Source organism: Peromyscus californicus, unplaced genomic scaffold (genome assembly GCF_007827085.1).
Source record: "Peromyscus californicus insignis strain IS unplaced genomic scaffold, ASM782708v3 Scaffold_24__1_contigs__length_46423439, whole genome shotgun sequence".
In the NCBI taxonomy this organism is placed as follows: Eukaryota; Metazoa; Chordata; class Mammalia; order Rodentia; family Cricetidae; genus Peromyscus; species Peromyscus californicus.
In genome coordinates this window covers 1,957,923-1,980,581 of record NW_026294535.1, presented here as the reverse complement: position 1 = coordinate 1,980,581, position 22,659 = coordinate 1,957,923, and the positions used below count along the sequence as shown (strand labels likewise).

The following is a 22,659-nucleotide window of genomic DNA, read 5'->3' as shown; positions in this document are numbered from 1 at the left end:
ATGACCATAAGACACATGCACACTCACAAGGCACTGCTCAAGAGGCTGAGGTAGTAGGATTACCATAAGTCCAAGGCCAGCCGGGCCTACAGTAAATCTGAGGCCAAACTGGGCTAAATGATTAGATACTAATTAAAACTGCTAATTAGAAATAATTAATTAGGGCAGGGAGGGGGAAATGTCTTGGTGATTAAAATACTGGCTGTGTAAGCATGTACTTGCACGCATGAGGACCTGAGTTCAGATCTCCAGCACCCACAGAAAAGCTGGGTATGTGGGGCTGGAGCCATGACTTGGTGGTTGAGAGTGTTTGCTACTCCAGCAGGGTTTGGTTCCCAGCTCACAACCACCTGTGACTCCGGATTCACGGGGTTCAACACCTCCTCCTGGCCTCTTTGGGTACCCACACACACATATGTGCACACACACAAATTAAATAAAAATCAAAATAGAGTACAATAAAATAAGGCATGAAATAACCAGGCATGGTAGCTTACAGCTATAACCCCAGCATTCAGAAGGACAACTGCAAGTTTGAGGCTAGCCTGGGATACACAGCCAGACTTTGTCTCTAAATAAGTAAATACGCATATAAGTAAATAAGTAAACCGAACTGTAAACAGTGGGAAAGAGTAAAATACAAAAATAGCATAGGAATGAGGACGACAAACAGAAAGCTAACAGATGTGGTGCCATTGTTCAACTGTGTCAACCACCATTGGGAGGAGCATCACTGGGGCAACCACACCAATTTAGGAGGGAACTGCAGGTGCTGGACAATGCACACACTGGACGGTGCACACACTGGATGGGTGGCACACACTGGACGGTGGCATACACTGGATGGTGGCACACACCGAATAGGTGGCACACACTGGACGGGCACACCCTGGATGGTGGCACACACTGGATGCTGCACACACTGGATGGGCACACACTGGACGGGCACACACTGGACGGTGCACACACTGGATGGTGCACACACTGGACGGGCACACACTGGATGCTGCACACACTGGATGGTGGCACACACTGGACGGTGGCACACACTGGACGGTGCACACACTGGATGGTACACACACTGGATGGGCACACACTGGATGGGTGGCACACACTGGACAGTGCACACACTGGATGCTGCACACACAAGATGGTGCACACACTGGATGGTGGCACACACTGGATGCTGCACACACTGGACAGGCACACACTGGATGGTGGCACACACTGGATGCTGCACACACTGGATGGTGGCACACACTGGATGGTGGCACACACTGGACGGTGGCACACACTGGACAGGCACACACTGGATGGTGCACACACTTGGAGTTCAAGCCCTCGGGAAACTAAGGCAGGAGACTAGCAATCGAGGCCAATGTGAGCTACAACAGAGAGCCTGGGCTGCGCAGAAATATCCTAGCGAGACACTGAGAGACAGAAAAGATGGAATGTCAGGGAGAGATTGTTTGACTGTTGAAGTAAATAAAGAAACAAGATCCAGATATACATTGCTTACAAAAAAACAGCTTTAAATACAAAGATGCTTAAAGATGAAAATGAAATGGAGAAGGAATGCCGAATGACACTCATTGAAAGAGGTGTGAGGAGCTGCATTAACTTCAGACAACAGAGACCTGAACCCAGGAGCGCTGTCAAGGATAGCAGGGTGGGTGACGCACTGACCAAGGGTCAATTCTCCAGGAAGGTGTGGCGGTTCTTAATGTGTTTGCTCACAACAACAGAATATCATACTTCTCTTCAGCCCTGGACCAGAAGGCCTAGCTAATGTAATAAGATGAGAAAATAAAATAAAAGATAGATCAGGAAGAATGAATAGAATGGTCATTATTCAAAGATAACATGATTGTCTATAAAGAAAATGAAAACATATTTGAGAAACAAACAAATGAAAAACCCACCAAATTTTGTTAAGTTAAAAAGAAATTATAGAGCTGGGTGGTGGTGGCACACACCTTTAATCCCAGCACTTGGGAGGCAGAGGCAGTCGGATCTCTGTGAGTTCGAGGCCAGCCTGTCTACAGCGCAAGATCCATGACAGGCAACAAAACTACACAGAGAAACCCTGTCTTGAAAAAACTAAAATAAATAAATAAATATATAGGTATAAGATCTATATGAAGAAAACTCAGTTGAAAGAGAGTCAAGAAGAGCTAAGTAATAGAGTGGTATCCCACGTACATGGATAGGAGGATGCAACCTGGTCAAGATTTCAGTTCTTCCCAACCTGATGTACAGATTAGTCATAATCCAAATCAAAGTCCCAGCAGGTATTTTGTAGTTATTAACAAACTACTTCTAAAGTTTACACCGAGAAGTAAGAGACCCACAATAAGCAGTACATTATTAAAGAACAGAATGAAAGGGCTGCCATACCTGACTTTGTGACTTACTATAAGGGTACAGTCATCATGGCATCCTGGCATTGTCAAAAGAATAAATAGACAGATAGAAAAAGAATAGAGAGCAGAGATTAGACCTACCATGGGAGTTGACCTTCATTGTCACCTTGACCGGATTAGAATCACCAGGGGTGTCTGTGAGGACATTTTCAGGGAGGTTGAACTGAGGAGGAAGGACCCACCCTGAATGTAGCTGGTGCCATCATGTGGGCTGGGGTCCTGGTCTGAACAGGAAGGACCAAGCAAATGGAGAGCCAGCATCCACGTCTCTCTGCTTCCCCATGCTGCTTCTCCAGCTGCACCATCCCTTGTCACCATGAATTTGCTGCAGTGACAGACTCTACCCGAAAGCTCTGAGCCAAAATAAAGTCACTTGTGCCCAGTATTTTGTTACATGCCCATGCGCGAGGGTGCGCACACAGTCACACACACCCAACTGTACATGAGAATGTATATACATATGTACAAAAGAAAAATAAAAGGTAAGGATGTAAGAGCACAGAAATTGACTTAAGCCACTAGCAAAAGCCAACACTAGATCAGTCCAGCTAGAAGCGTCTGCATTCTCACACTTCCTGAATAACTCCAGAACCCAGCATTCCCAGAAGTCAATGCTTATGGAGTTTTGTCAGTGGCAAGGTAAGACATTTCAGGTCTCGCCTGTGGCAAAGAAGCTGCTGCCTTCATCTTTACCAACAGTGGTTTCCCGCCAGGCTACTCCAGGGACCACTTCAGCACTGACGTCTGACTCCCCTCTTGCCAGCCCAAGGTACGTGTGTGTGGGGCTACTACCAATATAGTTTCTTCCTTAAAAATGAAGAAGAGATACGGAAACTTGTCTGCTCTACGTTTAAAGCTCACAGATGAATCATAAGTTTGGATGCCTCTGCTCCAGAGCAGGCTGTACCCCAAGGTCTTCAGAAACCGGTTCCCCTCTCTTAAGGAATGGCAGCTGTAGTGTACAGGAGTCTCAGGATAGGCAACTGTGTGTTTGAGATTTCATCGGAATGAACTCATCACGGGCCCTCAGCAGGCACCCTCTGTTCTCGGCAGCTGGAAGGACAGTCCCAGCTAGAGTGCATTTGGGCTGTTGGCAAAGCAGCTGTCCAAAGCCTGTGTATTTATGCTCTTAATAATAAGGATAATTCCTTGCACTCAGTCTGATGTCTGAAAGTGGATGCTTCTTTCCTGTTTGTGTTGGAAGCTTCTGGCACTGTGTTTCTCAGGGGGGAAGCTCCTCATTTGGAAAACTATTGGTAGATGTCTGTGTGGTCAAAGGTGTCAGCAGAAACCAAGGACCCAAGAAGAGAAGAAATTTGGCAGGAGGTGTCTCAACAAGCAAATGGAGAGAAAAATGGGTCTGGAAGGGAGGCGAGGAGGAAAAGCTAATGGAGGTGGGGCAGAGAGGGGCTGGGATTAGTGGGAATGAGCCAAGGACCAATAATCCTGCTGAAGAAGAAGGCTTGATCCCAGCCTCATCAGAAAGTAAATCTGCCTACTAACTGCAGGCTACTGAGATCACAGAGGCTTTCTGTGGGCTGTCATGTGAAAAGCAAAAGGATCCCATGCTTCCTCTATTGGCCCGTTGGGATATGGAACAAGGGCTGTCCCATTGACCCTTCTGTGATGATGAGGCGCCATCCACTATGGTGGTCTCTGGTCAGGTGTTGCTATGGAATGTTTGCAATGTGACCAGCACAACTGCTAGAGGCCCGAACTCTTGCTTTTGTTCAAGTTTCAAAGAGTCAGATGCTGTATGTGGCTAAAGACAGCGGCTGGAGAGCACAGGGGTACGGAGAGACCACACGGACAGCAGCAGGAGCCCCAAGGCAGGGTGACTTTTAGATCAGAACCTCTTGGGACTTGACCACATCTTGAAGGCCGCTTGAGGCTAAAAATAGGAATGGAAGTGAGGTACTAAGAGGGAAGGACAGACTTTAGCCAAAGTCCTCTGAGTAAGAGTTCAAGGAAACGCCAAGGTGACCACAGAGCTGCAGAAAGTTTTGTTTGTTTTTAAATAGTCTCTACACGAGCAAACCAATGAAGTGTGTTTGTTTTGTTTACTTCATGATTTGAACTAATGGACGGCTGTTTGCATCTGGACACAGATTTCCAAGATGGATTCATAACACCAACAGTGGTGATCACAAGCAAGCAGTGGTTAATTTATATGTGAGTTGCTAGATGATTAAATTATTTTCCATCTACCACTGACATCTCACCTGAACCTTGTTTCCCACAAGGCAGCCGAGGCTCAGGGAGTCTGCATGATAAATTCTGAAAAGTCACCCAGCTGCCCCTCTTGCCACAACTATCTGGCCTTACCATGGTGGCCACTTCAAGAGGATGCCAATGCAAGTCTGGAGTCACAGGAGTCATGGAATACTCTCCCTTCCCTTACTGCTGGGTCTGAGCCCCTCACAGCAGCATGCTGGATCCCATTTCTAATTCCTCCTACCACTACCTAACACAGGACCTGCTGCTATACATTAGAAGTAGTACCACTTTCGACTGAGGGCCCCGGGACCACTAATGTCATAATCCAGGGCTGTTTCCCAGTCTCTCCATGCACACATTACCAAGCCAAATGCCTCTCTGGTCCCAGGCTCACCGTCAGACATAGAATGCACTGTGCACTTGTATTTGCCTCTCACGGAAGAGTTATTACTTTGTGCAAGTTAAATAAAGACAAAGGAAAGACAACAGAGGATGTCAGCTTCTTACTTTATAATGCTCCTGAATTGATGGACATTTTTACAGCCACGTATTACCAAATTCTGTGGATTGCTCTGTTCTGGAGTTTGATTTGATATTGTTTTGTTATAACTGTTAAGATTTTGCAGCAAAATATTACAGCAAAGTCATCGAAGTGTTTATTTTAGTAACTTCATAAAATAAGAATTAGGATGTTTTAAAACTGTGTGTTATGGGCCAGTGAAATGACTCAATGGCCCCTACCACCAAGCCTGAAGGTCTGAATTTGATTCCCAAGACTCACAATGGAAGGAGAGAATTCAGCTTTGACAAATTGACTCTGATACTCATCTATCTATCTATCTATCTATCTATCTATCTATCTATCTATCTATCTATCTATCATTTATTTATCATCTATCTATCATCCTATCTATCTATCTATCTATCTATCATGTATCTATCTATCATCTATCAATCTATCATCTGTTTATCCATCATCTATCTATTATCTATCTATCTATGTCTCATACACACATCAAGTAATATGTAATTTTTAAAAATTTAAAGGATATGAATTATTTAAAGTTGGTGGGGGAGGGGTGGAGGGGTGGACCAGGACCAACCTGGGGAGGTTAGACTGACCTTCCCGAAGCTGGCAGCATTGACAGGCTGGGTGTCATTCTTCTCACAGAAATCCAGGTAGTGCATGTAGAGGGCACTGCGAGGGATGCAGACGCCTTCGGCAATCTCATAGTTTTCCTCCAGCCTAGAGAAATAAACAACGAGTAAGAAAAGCAACAACGGCGAACCGTGTCAGCTCCCCTTCCTTCCGTTTCAGGCCTCAGAAACAGTTCTGTTCCTTCGTGATGAGAAACCGGGGCCAGCATGGTGAAGAAAGGGTCACCCATAGGGTCAGCAGGTCCCTCTGCATTTGGTCCTGGTTGCTTTTCCAAATTCCCAGCCCCTCTCCCATGAGCTGACACTGGCTTGGCCACACAGACTAGCTAGGTCCCTTCAGACCTTTAAAGCCAGGCTAGATCTGCAGGTGCCTGCTCAGCCAGGCTCAAATCATGCATTCACTTTTAGAAGCTATTTCTAACAGTAAGATGTCACGGACTGTGTGTCAACACCCTGGAGATTCTTGGCTTGACGAGAGTGAGAAAACACATGGGCAGGCAGAGGTGGCACAGCTGGACAGTCACTGGTCACTGTCAAAAGGGAGACTTCGTGAACCTAGTAGAACTGACCTCTGACTATGCTAGGGTCTCCTTCCTCGGTGCAGTTTCAGGTTGATAGTGCTACATCCCGTACTTTAATAAGTGCAGGTTAGGGTTCTGTGGGTAATAGTGCTATATCTCATACCTTAATAAGTGCAGGTTAGGGTTCTGTGGGTGATAGTGCTATATCTCATACTTTAATGAGTGCGAGTTAGGGGTTCTGTGGGAGAGAATGTCCACTCTCAGACTGGTTCAACCTCTTTGTTTACTGGTTGGTGACCATGAGCAGGTTATCTAACCTCAGTTTTCCTTCAGAAGTGATGACTGATAATTGCCTTTTAGGGTGGCTGTTGATATCAAACAAAGTGGTGTGTAGCATTATAAGTACAGGGCCCAGATGTCCTATGAATGACATTGGAATTCCTCAATTTTCTTTTCCATAAGACACTTTGGGGTACCTATGTGTCCCAACTCTGTGATAGGCATTGAGAACATAGAATAAATCTAAATAAATTTTGAAGGCTTGGGGCTGGAGAGATGGCTCAGAGGTTAAGAGCACTGGCTGTTCTTCCAGAGGTCCTGAGTTCAATTCCCAGCAACCACATGGTGGCTCACAACTATCTGTAATGAGATCTGGTGCCCTCTTCTGGCCTGCAGACATACATGCAGGCAGAACATTGTATACATAATAAATAAATAAAATCTTTAAAAAAAAAAAAAAAAATTTTGAAGGCTTTTTAAAAATTAAACAGCAGAATTTAGGCATCCAAATGATTTCTGCCTCCAACAACATCGACCTGTCAGAAGTTAAATGCCTCTTCCAACCTCACTGCAGGGACACCTTGGAGGTTTCTCTTTGGATTCACTCTTCAGAGCCTGGAGCACACACAGCTCATTAAACTCACCAGCAGGAAACATTTCTCCTATGATCATTGGATTTTTAGGGAAACCACTCAAAAACAAAAACACAAACAAAGCAATCTGGAATCAAGTTTAGGGGACGAAGTGATGAATACCTGTTTCCCCCAACTTTGTTTTATTGTTGTTGTTAAAATGAGGCACGATTCTTAAGCAGTGGAATAGATGTCCTCAAGTAGCTTTAAACTCACTCTGAGGGCACTTGCCAGAGAAGTGGTCCAGCGCTGTCGTAACTCAAGTGGAACGAGGACACGGCCTCCCAAGGTGCCCACTTGGAAGGGGTGGCACTCACTGAGCTCATGCCAACATAACATTGAGAGAAAAGCCATTCAGTCATTTCAAATCTCATGTATGAACCTGACCCCAGGGACTCAGGCAGATGGTGGAGCCTAGTGCTGAGGGGACCCAGCCATCCAGTCCACTGCCCTCTCCTGGGATTGGCCAGGAGGAGTAGTTCCTGCTGATTCTCAGGTTCTAGTAAATACCTTATGCAATCCTTCCTAGGTGACCAAACACCCTGAGGCTGGGGGAGTATCCAGTCACCTCAGAATCCCTGAAGTCCCACATATCCCTTGACACACGATAGGTGCCCAGTGTTTGATGGATGGATCATTTTAATCATTTACTCATTCAACAAATACGTATTGATCTTATCACTTGCCAGGCACTGGGGCCAATCATGGTGAGCAAAATGGTCTTTGATGGCATATAGTGAATAGATTCACAGTAAACAGGGGGATAAAGATGAGAATTTTAATTCAACACACATTTGCTAAGGGCTAAGCAGTGTTCTCAACATAAGGAAACAGATTAGCATGGCCCCTGAATAAGGATGATATGCGTACTCATGAAATGTTCCACATCAAAAATATAAAGTAAGGAAACAACAGTGAATAAAATGAAGCCCTTCTACACCAATGCATGTGTCCTCAGTGTCACCAAGTGGAAGTCCACCTGTGTTCCCCCAGGGAAAGTGGCTTCATGTACAGGACAGTTTTCTTGGGTTTGTCCTGAGCTTTGCATTTGGGATGAATGAAAATCAGTGTGCAAGTTTATCCAACACCCCTAACTGCCACTCATAGCATTGTTTCCCTGTAACTTCAGAGGCCCAGCTGAGGCTCAAACTTTATAGGGACCACGCAAGCAAGGCAGCTGTCACCAACAGGGGTCTCACAGACAGGCTTTGTTTAGCCTGAGCAGCAATGGCTCAGCTTTTAAACCCCAGGACTTTACACAGAAGAATCTGGATTCCTGGCTTCTTATGAAAAGACTGAGGTCTGGCAACCCTGGACCAATATTCCCTCATGACAACAATTGGCCAGGGTGACATGCGCCCTGGGGTTGGCCAGAGTCCTCACTCCTCCCCATCTTTCTTACACCAAGTCTCTTTTCTGTTCCTTCCCTGGCTCCTGCGGGCACTTATTTTGGCATCAAACATAACCTATGTCCTGGTTCACTTTGGGGAGAAAGACACACAAGAGTAAGACTATGTAAGTTTATAAACTCCTGACCACAGATGCTGTTAAGAGGGAAATGCTGGTTAGTGTGCAGATGGGAGTGGATAACACTTTCACAGAGGACTTGGGATTGAATTTTGAAACAGCAAACAACAGCTCATATTCATGGAGCTTGTTCTAGGTGCCAGGCACTGGGTAGCCAGGGTTTAATTTTCATGATAATCACATAAAAGTCAGGCATGTTGACACATGCCTGTGACCCCAGCACTCAGAAGGATGGAGTGGGGATATGGGGTTTGCGGTGAGTTTGGGCTCCCACAGTGCATCCAGGCATGGCCTGGGCCACATAGTGACGACCTGGCTTAACAAGAAAACCCAAAAGAAGCAAAACAAGATGGAAAAACCGTAAGAGGTAGGCATTATACCGATCTTTCGGGTCAAAAAACTAAGACTCCAAAAGTTGTATTCATTTGCTTATGTGACTAGTAATTAAGAGAATTTTCTCACTAGAAAACCTATTCTACCACAGTAGCTGGCGGAGGCTCCAGGCGGGCAGAACAACAGAGAGCAATAGATGTGTCATGTGCTCTGAATGATGGGAACATCTGTCTGAGTAGGGAGAGGGGCTTGCAGAGGGGGATCTAGAAGGAAAGAATGGTGAGGACTGCTGAGAATCTTTAAATGATATGCAAAGGAATGTGGCTTGACATATTCTCCTCGACGCGGTGCTACCATAAAATGCTCTTTCCAGAAGATGGTGGAATAGCATGCAAATGACTGAGGGGCTAGAGAGACGGCTCGTCAGTTAAGAGCACATACCGCTCTTTCTTTCAGAGGACCTAAGTTCAGTTCTCAGCAGCCATGGCAGGCAGCTCACAACCTGTAACTCCAGCTCCGGGGATCCAACACTATCTCCTGACCTCTACAGGCATGTATATACATATGGCACACATTTGCACAGACACACACATACACATAATTTGTTTTTGAAGAGGATTGAAAAAAATAAAGACTTGTGGATTGATGAGATGGCTAGGTTTGAGAAGTGCTTGCTGTAAAGCATGAGCTCAGATCTCCAGAGCCCATGTTTTAAAAATGAACATGAAAGTGTGTGTATGTAACCTCGGTGCTAGAGGTGCACAGCCAGGGGACCTCTGGGGCTGACCAGCCAGCACACCAAATGATGAGATTCAAGTTCGGTGAGAGACTGTGCCTCAAAAACATAATGTGGAGAGTGATTGAAGAGAGTGGGACAGGATACTCGATGTCAACCTCTAGCATACACACACTCACATACACACAGACAGACAGACAGACAGACAGACACACACACACACACACACACACACGACTCAGAGGCAAGAAGACCTGATTCCTTCTAGAATGTTCTATAAATCACAATAACAATGTTGTTGATGACAAAGGTTAAGAACATTAATGTAAAGTTTAATATGTTCTGTTAGCTAATAACGAAGTGTAAAAGAACACAAAAGAGCAAAAAAGTAAACCCCACAAGTTCCATCTTAAACTTTTGAGTGTTCCATTAAACTATTTCCCTCAATTAACAAGGGTTTTGCCTCAATACTTCAGGCCATTGTGTGAAACATTTTCCATTCTAATCCACAGACATGAGGAGTCAGGCAGCTGGGATTTGTTGGAGAGAAGAAAGTGTCCCTTTGTACTAACTGTGTTCTAAGTTTATTTTGGCCAGAAAAATCCTTGGACTCAGTGGGAAAACATGCTCCTCAAGCCATTCAGAATCTGTATGTGGGACACTTCTGCATGAGAAAGCACCTCAGCCCTTTCAAGGGACAGGAGTAGCATGGCTAAAGGGGACCCCACCTCTGTGGCGGATGACAAGCGTCACCAACAAAGTCGAGTTAGTTGGTATTTTTTGCATGGATCAACAAACACATGGGACTAGTTTGGAATCACTATATACTAGTTCTGGCAAGAAGTATTGGGCCTATGCTTTGTTGACTCCCATGGGAGACCTGCTCCTTTCTGAATGGAGACAGAAGAGGAGTAGATGGGGTCGAGGGGTAGAAGGAAGGTGAGGAGGGAGCAGGAGGAGAGGAGGGAGGGGAAACTGTGGTCGGCATATAAAATAAAATTTAAAAATTTAATAAAAAAAGAAAACTGAGTCAAAATAGCATATAAGGTATAAGTCTCCTTTTGTCAGACTGGGGATGTAGGGTCTCAGGTTCCTAAGCTGAAAGGGGGTCCATTCTCCCACTGTCAGAAATGCCCCAAGATCGCAAAGCTTGGGGGAGGTAATGTTTTCAATATGGTGTTAAAAACATGGATTCCCAAGCTGAGATTAATCCCAGTGCTCAAAAGGTTGAGGCAGGAGGATCATCATGAGTTTGAAACCAGTCTGGACTATAAAGTAATACTCTGCTCCCCCCCCCCCCAGCCCGATTAACAAAAAGCATTGGGTCCAGGTGTATTCCTGGTTTCTTTATTCATTACGTATGACTAAAGCCATTTTTATTTGCTATTCTGTGGTGTGATTGACTGCTAAATCTGTCCAAGGGATCAAGATTGAAATACAGTACCTGAGGTGATAACACAGGACATGAGATGAACCCCTAGCAACAACAAACTATTTGAGTCTGATGGATGAAAGTCATAGTTCATGCAGGCTGAGCTAATTAAGCAGTTACCTGTGAAAGGCCAGAGCCTGCTAACCTACCACGTTCTATCTGGTTTTTTGTCCCTGTGACGGGAGCTGCTGAGCATCAAAGTATCCAGGTGGCTTATGACTATGAAGCATTTTAATAAGCTCTGTGAGTGACGGATGTAATTGGCATGGAAGGGCACCTTTGATGCTTGATGGATTCTACAGGAATAGCATTGTGACGCCGTCCCTCAGACTGCCTCAAAAATCTAGAGGCTTGTCGTGTGTACTGAAGTTACTAATTGGAACATCCGCTCCCCTGACAGAGGTGCGAAAGAGAGAAAGCAGTTAATTACTTCTCTTCATATCTGATGATGAAATTTTCCCTTTCCTCCCCTCCATTAGAGGACATCATTAGCCTGACATGGTGGGTGAACAATGCTCTATTATACCTGGATTTTTTTTTTACTACACACACACACACACATACACACACACACAATTCTGGACTTCTATTTTCTTATCTTCTATTTAACAGCTGCATTGTATTTGAATTGAGCCATGCTATTATAGACAGATAATGAACTTGGTCACCAGCTAGTGTGAGTCACTATCTGAGACACACATTTTCAAAGGGAAGAGTTCAGCCCATGGCCTCCTGGGACACAGGGATGAAGCTTTGTATCAGTGCTCTCAAGGAAGAATGAATGTTGTGACATCTGGAACCTCTTCCCTTCCGAACCATGTTTTACCTGCGGCTTTTTATGTATACACAAGGCTGTCAGTTCAAAGTGTCTACCTCTTCAGTTCTCGCAGACTTATCTAGAAATGCTAGAACAGGTCTACTTCACCAAAGCAGGATTTAAAAACTAAATTCACCAAGTATAATAGCAGAGACAGTCACCACTGAGATTGGAGACTGTATTGTTTGGTTTGTTTTGTTTAAATTTCAAGACGAGATCTCACTATGTAAACCAAACTGGCCTCGAACTCACAGAGATCCACCTGCCTCTGCCTCCTGAGTGCTGGGATTAAAGGTGTGTGCCACTATGTCCGACTTGTTTTGAGATCTGAGGCTGCAAACAGCTAAGAGTTTGCTAAGCAATCAGAGCAGGACAGTGCTCTACACCTTCAATGGTTCCACATTGCCTTCTCACAGAAGTCCAGGTTCCTTCCCTGGGCATCCGAGGCCTCCACTATCCGATCCCTGACTGATTCGCCAGCCTTCTTTTGCCCCACTCCCCACAGATCCCCCCTCTTCAACTGTTGGGCTATTGCCTGTACCTGAACTACATCTTGCCATAGTGTACCCATGTGTGTCTAGGAGCCCCGAACCATGTACACAACAGATATGTCCTAAGATCAGAACAGAGCTGAAAGATCGTTGTCTGTGGCATCACAGCCGTCCTGAAAGCAGAGTGGAGGCATTCCTTCTGTGTATGTGGTGATGCAGGAGTGAGGTACCAATGGTGCTGTGGTGTGTGCGTGCGTGCGTGTGTGTGTGTGTGTGTGTGTGTGTGTGTGTGTGTGTGTGTCAGAGAATAAGTCATGGGAATCAGTTCTCGCCTTCTATCATGAGGGTCTAGAGACTGAACTCAGGTCCTTAGACTAGGTGGCAGGTACCTTTACCCACTAAGCCGTCTCACCAACCACACACATAAATTTTGGTAGCAAATGACTGCTACTGGCATGTTTATCATATGATACTTTAAATCATGATTTTTTTTTTTTTTTTAGAATGGGTGCATTCCCTGAACTTATACGTTCACACCAGCAGCAACCATGTCATTGGACTGTGTCCTTTTCTCCTATGTCAGACTTAATTCCCTCTCATTTTACTCATGGTCTGAGGAGCAATCCTCTCTATGATACATACCTCAGGTACTTCTATGATGCTCACTCACCAGCACAATGGCCTGAGGCCTGTGTGTTTGTTGCTAATGCATGGCTACAGAGGTTCTGCCCACTCTGCAGTTTTATGGGAGTTAAGTGACTTTCATGGTGGCATCATCTGACAGGGGATGGAGGAATCACTGCCCCGTATGTCCCGAATCCGTAGATCTGGCCAGTCAGAGCAGAGGACTGAACAGGAGCTCTCTCTGCCATTGCAGTAACTGGTAGGACCAGAGCAGAGAACAGTCTGACCCCTCCCCTGGCTATGCTTACAACTTCCCAGATGCTGGGTTCAGAAACGTAGGTGCAGAGGTCTGCCCAGCCTTTGAGGAGCCACGTCTATTACTTATGGTTTTATTTTAGACAAAAGCTGTGCATTGTCTAAAAACATGGTGTCACAAGCTATCAATGCTTCTGTCCAGGAGGAGGCTGGGGACTGGTGACCCCAGAGCTCAGGGGATTCTGACACACCCTGTCATGTGTCCTTTGTCTTCTCCATTCATTCCTCATCTCTACCTCTCCTCACCTTACTGTGGCAAGTGAGGGCCCCAAAGAACATCTCTGCAGGTCTCCTTACACCCTGGGGGGGGGCAGGGTTCTCCACATGTAGCAGCCGAAATGAGCAGAACATCAGATCTCAGTTCTCAGCGGAACCTCAGGCAGGAGCCATGACCTGGTCTAAAATATTGTGGTGTTTAGTTTTAAAAGGTCAGTGTGCTACAGCCTAGAATCACCTGGGGAAAGAACTAGAGGCAGGATGGCCTAGTTCAAGCTGGCCTGTGGGCATGTCTGTAGGTGGCTGTCTTTATTAGTTGACATCCACTGTGAGTGGTCCTATTCCCTAGGCTGGGCCCTGAGTTGTACCATTAAAAAAAAAGACCAGCTGAGCAAGAGCAAGTAGATAGCATGAGTGTATTCATCTCTCTCTCTTCTTGACTGTAGATGTGGCGTGACTAGCTGTTGGAGTCCCTGGCTTGACTTCAAAATGATGAACAAGAAATCTAAGTAGAATGAACCCTTTCCTACCTATGTTGCTTCTGGACAGGATGTTTCCTAAATTTAAAGGGGGAGGGGCAGGGGGAGACAGAGAGCATGTGTGCACACACCTACAGAGACCAAAAGCATGCATTAGAGCCTCTGGAACTGGAGTTGCAGGTGGCTGTGAACCACGCAAGGTGGGTGCTGGGATCTGAACGCAGGTCCTCTGCCAAGGAGCATGTTCTCCCGACCACTGAGGTGTCTCTCCAAACTGCTCAGGACATTTTATCACCCCAGCAAAACAGGGACAATTATCAAAGTCTGTTTCTAGATCAGTGCCAGGTCTAGTTTAGCTACTGGTGCTTTGTGAGAACATTTAAAAGAGAAACACTAAATTTATTTAATGTTATACTAATATCATTATCAAGAGCCCATCAAAAAGGAAAATGTTCCCACCTCCTGACGACCTTTGCCAAGAAAATGACACCTTGCTGCTTCATCTTCTAAGTACTGGGGGAACCTCACTTCCTATGCCAGTTGCTGAGGGGGAAATTGCTCCGGCCCTGAAGGTGCACAGGGCTCAGGAAGGGCACAGTAGTGGGTATGGGTGGTAGCAGGCCACAGAGGAGCCATGCATTGACAGCAGGTCAGCCACCATGGCCCAACAGGCTGCTTTCCATTTCAAAATCTTCAGTGTGAATAGGGGTGATTGTGTGGCTGGGATTCCAGCGGCGCCCAGCATCCCCAGTGAGGTGGGATTTACTCACCCCCATGACCGAGGATGCTGGAGAGGGTTGGCAGGAGTTCTTGGACAATATTTGCCTGTTTTCTGCTGGAAGCTGCCTCCAGATCATGTGGCCCCAGTTCTTTTGGGCTGTTTGGCAGTTATGTTATTTGTTCTCAGGGGAGGCCTGGTGTCTCCAGGGTGGTGGGGAGGGGTCTCTGGAAGGGAGGGGCCAGAGGAGAAGCACATCATTCCTAACCCAGTTCTAGTAGCAAGCCAAATTGCCCCAGGGAGGCTGGGTGCTGTCAGCCTGGCACAGCAGCCCTCCTTCTCGACATCCCTACGAGTCCATGCTGCCACAGGAGACAGAGGACAACGTGAAGGGCCTGGATGCCTCAGACTTAAGATTCCCGTAGAGAGAGCGTCCTAGGTCTGTGTGTCTAAGTACTTTGTGCTGCAGGGAAAGATAGAACTGGAAAGTGTTGGATGGGCTGCAATCCCATCACTGTCCAACATGTGTGCCAGCTACATGCCTGCACAGAGGAAGCCCTCCCCAGGGCGGCCAGAGGCCCCATGTGAAACCTTCTTTGGGGTTCTGTCTATAATTCAGAGGTGAGGTTTGGACAGACCTAAATACCTACCAAGAGGAAAGGGGCCAACTAAATTCTGCCGCTGTTTTCCATGCAGCGCCGTGTGCCGCTTAGAAGGAAGAGAATTCTCTTCATCTTTAAATGGGGGGAGGGGAGTCGCAGGCATGTGCCATGGCAGATGTGTGGGGGTCACTTGTGGGCTCTATAGCTCAGACTCAGGTTGTTTGCTAGCTTGGTGACAGGCGCTTTTACCCACCGAGTCACCTCTCCAGCCTGAGGTTAATTCTTTATTAGCTAATCCGGTGTTACATCACTAATCCAGTGTGACATCACTAATCTGGGTGTGACATCAGGATGTTAAGAAATAAAGTAAGCTGCGGATCTATGGAGTTTGGCCCTCTGTGGGGCAATAGCCTAATATAGCTGTGTGCCTTTTATAATGAGGCTATAAATAAAATAAAATACAAATTAAAAACACAGTGCAAAACTCCCTAGGTCTGTTCATGTAAATACATACACACTCACACACCTTACTGGAAAGTTATTTTTGCGGAAGAGTAAAATAACTATAGTGAAAGTGGACTTCAGTCTAATCTTCAGTTTCATTTTCTAACAAAGAATTGTGTGACTTGTCCCAGTAAGAGCAGAAACAGGAGGCATCCACGACTATAGTATATCCTACACGTTCCCGCATCCACACTCCTCCCCTCGTCAGTATTCTGCTTTGTTTTGTGTCTTGCAACAGGGTATCGTGTAACCCTTGGAACTTGATATGTCAGAGGCTGGCCTTGAACTTCTGATCCTCCTGCTTCACCCACTTACATGTAGGGATAAACAGCACGCGCCCCTCATCTGCATCACAACATTCTTTGCAGGTTGTACTGCTTGTGGTACCTTAACAAGCCCAGCCTGCTCCCTTCACGGGATGCTGTTGTGTGTGACCAGACTACTTCTCATGGTTAAGACCGTGACTGTCACAGGGAAGAGGGCTTCTGAGGCTGAGTCCTGGGCCTAGAGGGAGTTATTCTTGACAGAATATGAAGAATACTGCCTTTCCTAAAACAATATGCCTTCCCATTGGCTTAGGTCTGCTGATGGACCTCGGTGGTGATAGGGAGCAGATAAGGCTTAATTCTGTGATTGACTTGACAGGGGCTTGTCTCTGAGAGGCTATGGAGGCCTCAGAACTGCCCGAGAGGTCTACTGGAGCCAGAGTCAGTCTCCTCCCAGCCCAGCTCCTCCGGAACCTGCTCCAGGTCCACATCATGTGACACAGGCTGATTGTACCACTGTGTGCTCATCTTGTAGAGCAGAGAGCTGGGCTCCAGCCTCAGGCCACTGTAGCAGCCGGTCTGGATGCTCCTCTGGCCCTGGTTTCTGCAGGGAGTGGTGTCAGAGTGAATTTGCTGTTACACATCTGTCCACTGGAGTGTCACCTCCAAGAAGCTCTCCTTTACTGCTTATCAGAATAGTGCTACCACCCTGCCCTTATTGCCTCTAAGTCTCCCACAGCACCCACCTCAGGCTAATGTGTGCCTGGTTTAGTTTCTGGTCCCTTAAAAAATTACCATTGTGGATGTAACTCAGTTGGCAGAGTGCTTCCCTAGCTTGCCCAAACCTGGATAAGTCAGGTGTAGTACCTGGTCCAGACTTCAATCCCAGCACTCAGGAGGTAGAGGCCAGAGAGAGTTCAAGGCCAGCCTGGGCTACAGATCCTGTCTCAAAAAATAATTGTACAGTTCTGCTTGCTTCCCCTTCATCTTTTTTATCCCAGAGTAGGACCAGCCCTGACACATAGTAGTTATTCATCAAGAATTACTTGAATTTAGTTAATGACTGAAGCTATAGTAACATACAGTATAAAGGAAATTGGAGACTGATATTTGATATCCCTAAATATGCACTCTCAAATCTGCTTTGTCCCATGCTTGCCAATTCGAGGATGAAGTCAGTTCTAGAACGATCCACTTGACCTTGTATTTCAAAGAACAAACCACTGATGAGAACCAGTTTCTGCAGACGTGGAATACAGGAAAGGAGGCCTGTCCTGCTCTGGGTGGCCCTCTGGAGAGTCATACAGAAGGGGTGTGCAGAGGACCTGCCTAAGCACCCCCCCATGACAGGCACTGCCTGGGCTGGGCATTTCGTCCTCAGGATGACACAATTGTCATCCCTGATATGTAAACTGAGGCAGGGGGAGGCTGAGGACCTGGCCCGAGGTTGTACAGCTGGCAAGTGTCCCAGCTGAGAGCTGACCCAGTGTGATGTCAGAGTCAGCTGTCACGGCCAGCTGTTGCCAGGCAGGTGCCCGAGAATCACAGAAAAACAGATGCCACAAGGCAGGTTTCTTCTCATATCTTTTTGATATTTTTATTCTGAAATGAACTGGTTCAGGTCACTATGAAGACAATGTCGATGTCTTGCATCTCTAGAAATCCCCACACCCAGTATCCTCTATGTGGATACCTCATTCCTGTGTTGGCACCATGGCACTTATGCGACCATAATTGGCATAATATTTGGAGACTGCTACAGAGGCAGGTTTGCTAGGGGAAGTAGATTTAGAGTCCCCCACCTTTTTGGCAGGGAAGGGGAGAGCAGCATCTCATATAGCCAGACTGACCTCAGACTCACGGCACATAAGGAGAAGAGAGTTTCTAACCCTCTCATTTTAGCACGAGTTACCACATGTGGTTTATCTTGTGTGGGGGATCAAGGCCAGGCTGCCTGTATGCTAGGCAAGCACTCAACCAACTGAGCCAGATCCCCAGGCCACAGTCTTTAGGCTAATGCTTGCAGAGACAAGAGGAAGACCAACGGGGGGGGGGGGGGGGGGGGGGGGCATTCTGAAGGACATCAGCTCCCATCACAGCCATCAGCTTGCTGTCACCAAATATCAAAGGTGGCTTCCAAGACTCCTTCTAGGCCTTTAACTTATTTGTCCATGTGCTCCTTGTCATTGAAGTTCTGCTAGCAAGGTGACTGCGGAGACCCCTGGAGAGCAAGCTGACTGCAGGGACCCCTGGACAGCAGCAAGCTGACTGCAGGGACCCCTGGACAGCAGCAAGCTGACTGCAGAGACCCCTGGACAGCAGCAAGCTGACTGGGGGACCCCTGGATGGCAAGGTGACTGTGGAGACCCCTGGACAGCAGCAAGCTGACTGCGGAGACCCCTGGATGGCAGCAAGCTGACTGCAGAGACCCCTGGACAGTAAACTGACTGGGGGACCCCTGGGTGGCAAGCTGACTTCAGAGACCCCTGGACGGCAAGCTGACTGCGGAGACCCCTGGGTGGCAAGGTGAGATCTACCTGAGTGCCTTCTCCTCTGTCACTTTCCCCTCGTCTCTGCATACATCAGCCCAGAGACTGAAACATGACTTTCCCTACAGCCATCAGCTTCCTTTCCCCATCTGAGATCTTTCCTCAGTCCTTCCCAAGCACCAGGTTGGCAGTTAAAGAGTCCCAGCCAGATTCCTGTCTCCTTCCACTTAAAAAACAGTGGCCAACCAATGATGTAACTGTCTCAGTTTTATTTTCCTCCTCTATAAAATGGGCCCGGCAGTACAAAGGCCATTGACTTAGAATGACATAGAGCATGTCAGTGAGCCCCACACAGAATCCAGCAAGGAACCGATGTGAGCACCTTCCCCTCGCCAAATCTTTCCCTCCCCATCACTCCTGGGTTCCTTGGGCTCCCTGAGCCCGACTGCTAAGGGGAGACTAGCTTTCAACTGCCAAGGTCCTCCGAAGGAAGGGTCTCAGGTCAGAGAGGTCCAGGGTTCAGGCCACAACACAATGTTCAAGTAAAGCCTTGAAAAGAGGGTCTTGCCACACATTTCGTCAAGTCCAGGAATTTCAAACATTAATTGGAAAGTCATTCTAGAGGACTACATTTGTTAATGTTGTAATGTTAAAAATAATTCTATTTCTACCAACTATTAATTCACTCAGGGCTCCTAGGTTAAGGACGGACAGACTTTCATTTCTACCATTTACTAAAACTCCATCCATTGTAATAACAGGCTGTTAAAACTCAGGTAACAACGTTCACATAAAATTTAATCCTTACCAGTGTTTTGATAATGGGAAAAAATTTACCCCCAAAGAAAAGACATATGAAAACTCAAACCACCAGGCTAGATCTAAGGTGAGCCCTTTGCATTTACCTGCAAACTAAACAAATTTCTGGTGGGTTACCAAATGTCAGGTAAGCACGACAATGTTGACATAGCCAAGTGATAGCCTGCCCTAGCTAGAAAGCTCTGGGCGGCTCTCGCTTGCCGAAAGCAGACACTTACCATTGCAGAGTGGCGGGAGTGGAGTGGGGCTTGGAGGCTCTATTATTTTCCTTTTCCTCATCTGTTAAAGGAAAGAAAACGGAGCTGACTTCAGCTGGCAACAGGAGGGAGTCAAAGGCTGCTTGGGAACCCCAAGTTTCAAAAGACCAGGTCTCTTTCGGATGCCGATGCCTTGAAACAACGACATTGTGGCGTTTCCAACACGCTGGCCTCATTGCACACTAATACAAGGAAAACTTACTTTTATTTTTTCAGACGAGATCTCACTGTGTAGTCTCGTTACATATGGAATCTGGAACTTACCATGGAGACCAGGCTACTCTCAAAATCAGAGATCCACCTACCTCCCAAGCCCTGGAATTAAAGACTTGCTCCATCACTCCTGACTCAGAAAACTGACTTCTACAAAAGACTCCTAAGTCCCTTTTCTTTATGTGACAGTATTAGGTTAGTCTGACAAGCTGCCCTCTGTTGTCACTGACTCCTAAAATGCACCTAGCCACTTAGACATCTTAGACATTTGTCTCCATGGTTTGAGGACTTAAATATATTGTCTTCACTGACTGCTGTGGACTGAACGTTTGTTTCCTTCCGGTATTCATTTAGGAGCGGATGTTTGGAGGTGGGCCTTCAACTCCTTTGTGAATAGGATCAGAGCCTTTATGAAAAGACCCCAGAGAGCCATCTTGTCCCTTCTGCCTTCAGCACATGCCAAGAAGGCTCCACCTCTGATCCAGGAAGTGGCTCCCACTAGAGCCGAACCTCAGCAAACACCTTGGCCTTACGGCCTCCAGAACCAGTTTGAGGTATTTTGTTGGCGTGACTAGGACAGACTGAGACGTTCATCATAGTATGCTCTTTGTGACCCCAACAGAGCAGACAGTTTGGGACTGAGAAAGCTGTGTAGGAATTCTGGAAAGCCAGAAGAGGCAGTATGGCAGGACAGAGTCATATGGCCTCTTTTGTAAAGGACTGGATAATAAGTAAGGTCTTCAGTCCAAGAGGAAAATCAAGAATATTTTGTAGAACTTCTTTTATATTGACCTCAAATTCACGGCAATCATCCTGCCTCAGCCTTCTCGAGTGCTAGGATTAAAGTATGAGCCACTATGACTTACCTTAGAGTTTGTATAACAAGAAAGAAAACAAATCCCTCCCCCTCACAAATGTGTTTGTCAAAAATTTCAAAATACAGTAATAACAATCACTAATGTCTACAGTATGTCATATATATATATATATATATATGTATATATGTATATACACACACATATATATGTCTACTATATATAATGAGAATAACAAAGTTATTTGGGGCAGGTAACTTAACGTTTCTCTTAACTGGGATTCTGTGAGCATTCCCCAATAACAAACATCATAAAAGCTTATCTGTAAAAGTCACTTATCTGTAAAAGCTACCATCTAGCAAAAGAGCCATCAGGCCAGCCAGACCCACGGGGTCCTGATTGCTAAGTCCTTCAATGCAACAGTCAGAGCAAAGAATCAGTCTCCGCCCACCTGAGAGCTATTAGTTTTTCATCCAAGTCCCAACAAAGATTAGTAAATGGAGGAGTCAACATAAAATTTCTTGATCCACAAATTTAGCCCAAGGAAATTGCTACAGTCTCAGAGAGTTTCAAAAGAAAATTATAGACATGTATGAAAATAACATGATGAAATTCATTATTTCATACAATTAGTACATGCTAAGAACTTAGCTTTTAAGAAACCGGTTGGCTGGTGTCATGCATGCCTGCAATATCCAAACCCAGAAAGCTGTGGTGGGAGGATTAACCATTCATAGTCAGTGGCAGGAGATGGTCATAAGGTCAGGGTGACCTGAGTCACCCTGGAACTCCATGACAGAAGCAGAGAACAGGCTCCCGGAAGCTGTCCTCTGACCTCCATATGCACTCTGTAGCATGCCCGCAACACAAATAAATGTGTGTGTGTGTGTGTGTGTGTGTGTGAGAGAGAGAGAGAGAGAGAGAGAGAGAGAGAGAGAGAGAGAGAGAGAGAGAGAGAGAGAGAGAGAGAGAGAGAAAGTACATGGCTAGTTTGGTACATAGTGGGATGCTGCCTCAAAGATGTGCAAGGCCCTGGGTTTCATTCTCAGCATCTCAAGCAAAAGGAAAAGAAAGAAAAAAAGATGAAAGAGAGAAAGAAACCATACTGACCAAACCTACAAATGTACTGAACAAAATCTGGCACAGAACACTGAAGTGGAAAGGAACTAGTCCCTGTGAAAACAGCTTAAATAAAAAAATGAGATGGTCTAAGATGTTGGTGACCAACAGGGGTATCTGCCCTTTTGACATTGTGACACACACTGTCATCTACAAGGTCTGTGCTCAAGAACTGTGCGATCAAACTGTGCCCCCCAAACCTCATAATGTTTTGTGTAAGTTCATGCTTTTGTGCCAGGCCAATTCATAGTTATCCTTGGCTGCACGGATCCTACAGGCCACAGGTTGGATACACCTGACCAACTCTTTCCTAATATCTTAAAATAGTTTCAGTAAAATTGAGTCCAGAAAATAGTTTCTCCAAGAAAGCAGATTGGTATCAGTATAATTCTGATTAAAATATGGGGCTGAGAAAAATGTTTTTCCACAATGAAATGGAATCTGTGAGAGACTCTCTGGACAGTAAAGGAATGGGAAGAGACAGCAAACCTGTGACTGGGCAGAGTGGTGGGCTGAGGACTAGGTCAATGTTTCGGATACAGAGCAGGGAGTGATGTGGCTTCTGAATTTCATACTGTACCTCTCATTAATGGGCCCCAAAATGGCTACCTCTCTGTTTTGAAAGCCACCCTACCTCAGCTAATAAAACCCGTATCC

The 22,659-nt window shown here is 46.1% G+C and overlaps 1 protein-coding gene across 3 annotated transcripts in view; it reads right to left on the bottom strand.

Moving 5' to 3' along the window:
• The window catches only part of Rfx4 (regulatory factor X4), a 158,151-nt gene that overhangs the window by 90,810 nt on the left and 44,682 nt on the right, over positions 1-22,659 (bottom strand). For all 3 annotated transcript variants that reach the window (XM_052752924.1, XM_052752922.1, XM_052752925.1), the window contains 2 exons: positions 19,817-19,877; positions 5,763-5,886 (listed from right to left, as the gene is read on the bottom strand). In XM_052752924.1, the coding sequence (XP_052608884.1) occupies positions 5,763-5,886; positions 19,817-19,877 (185 nt within the window). The remainder of the gene's footprint in view (positions 1-5,762; positions 5,887-19,816; positions 19,878-22,659) is intronic.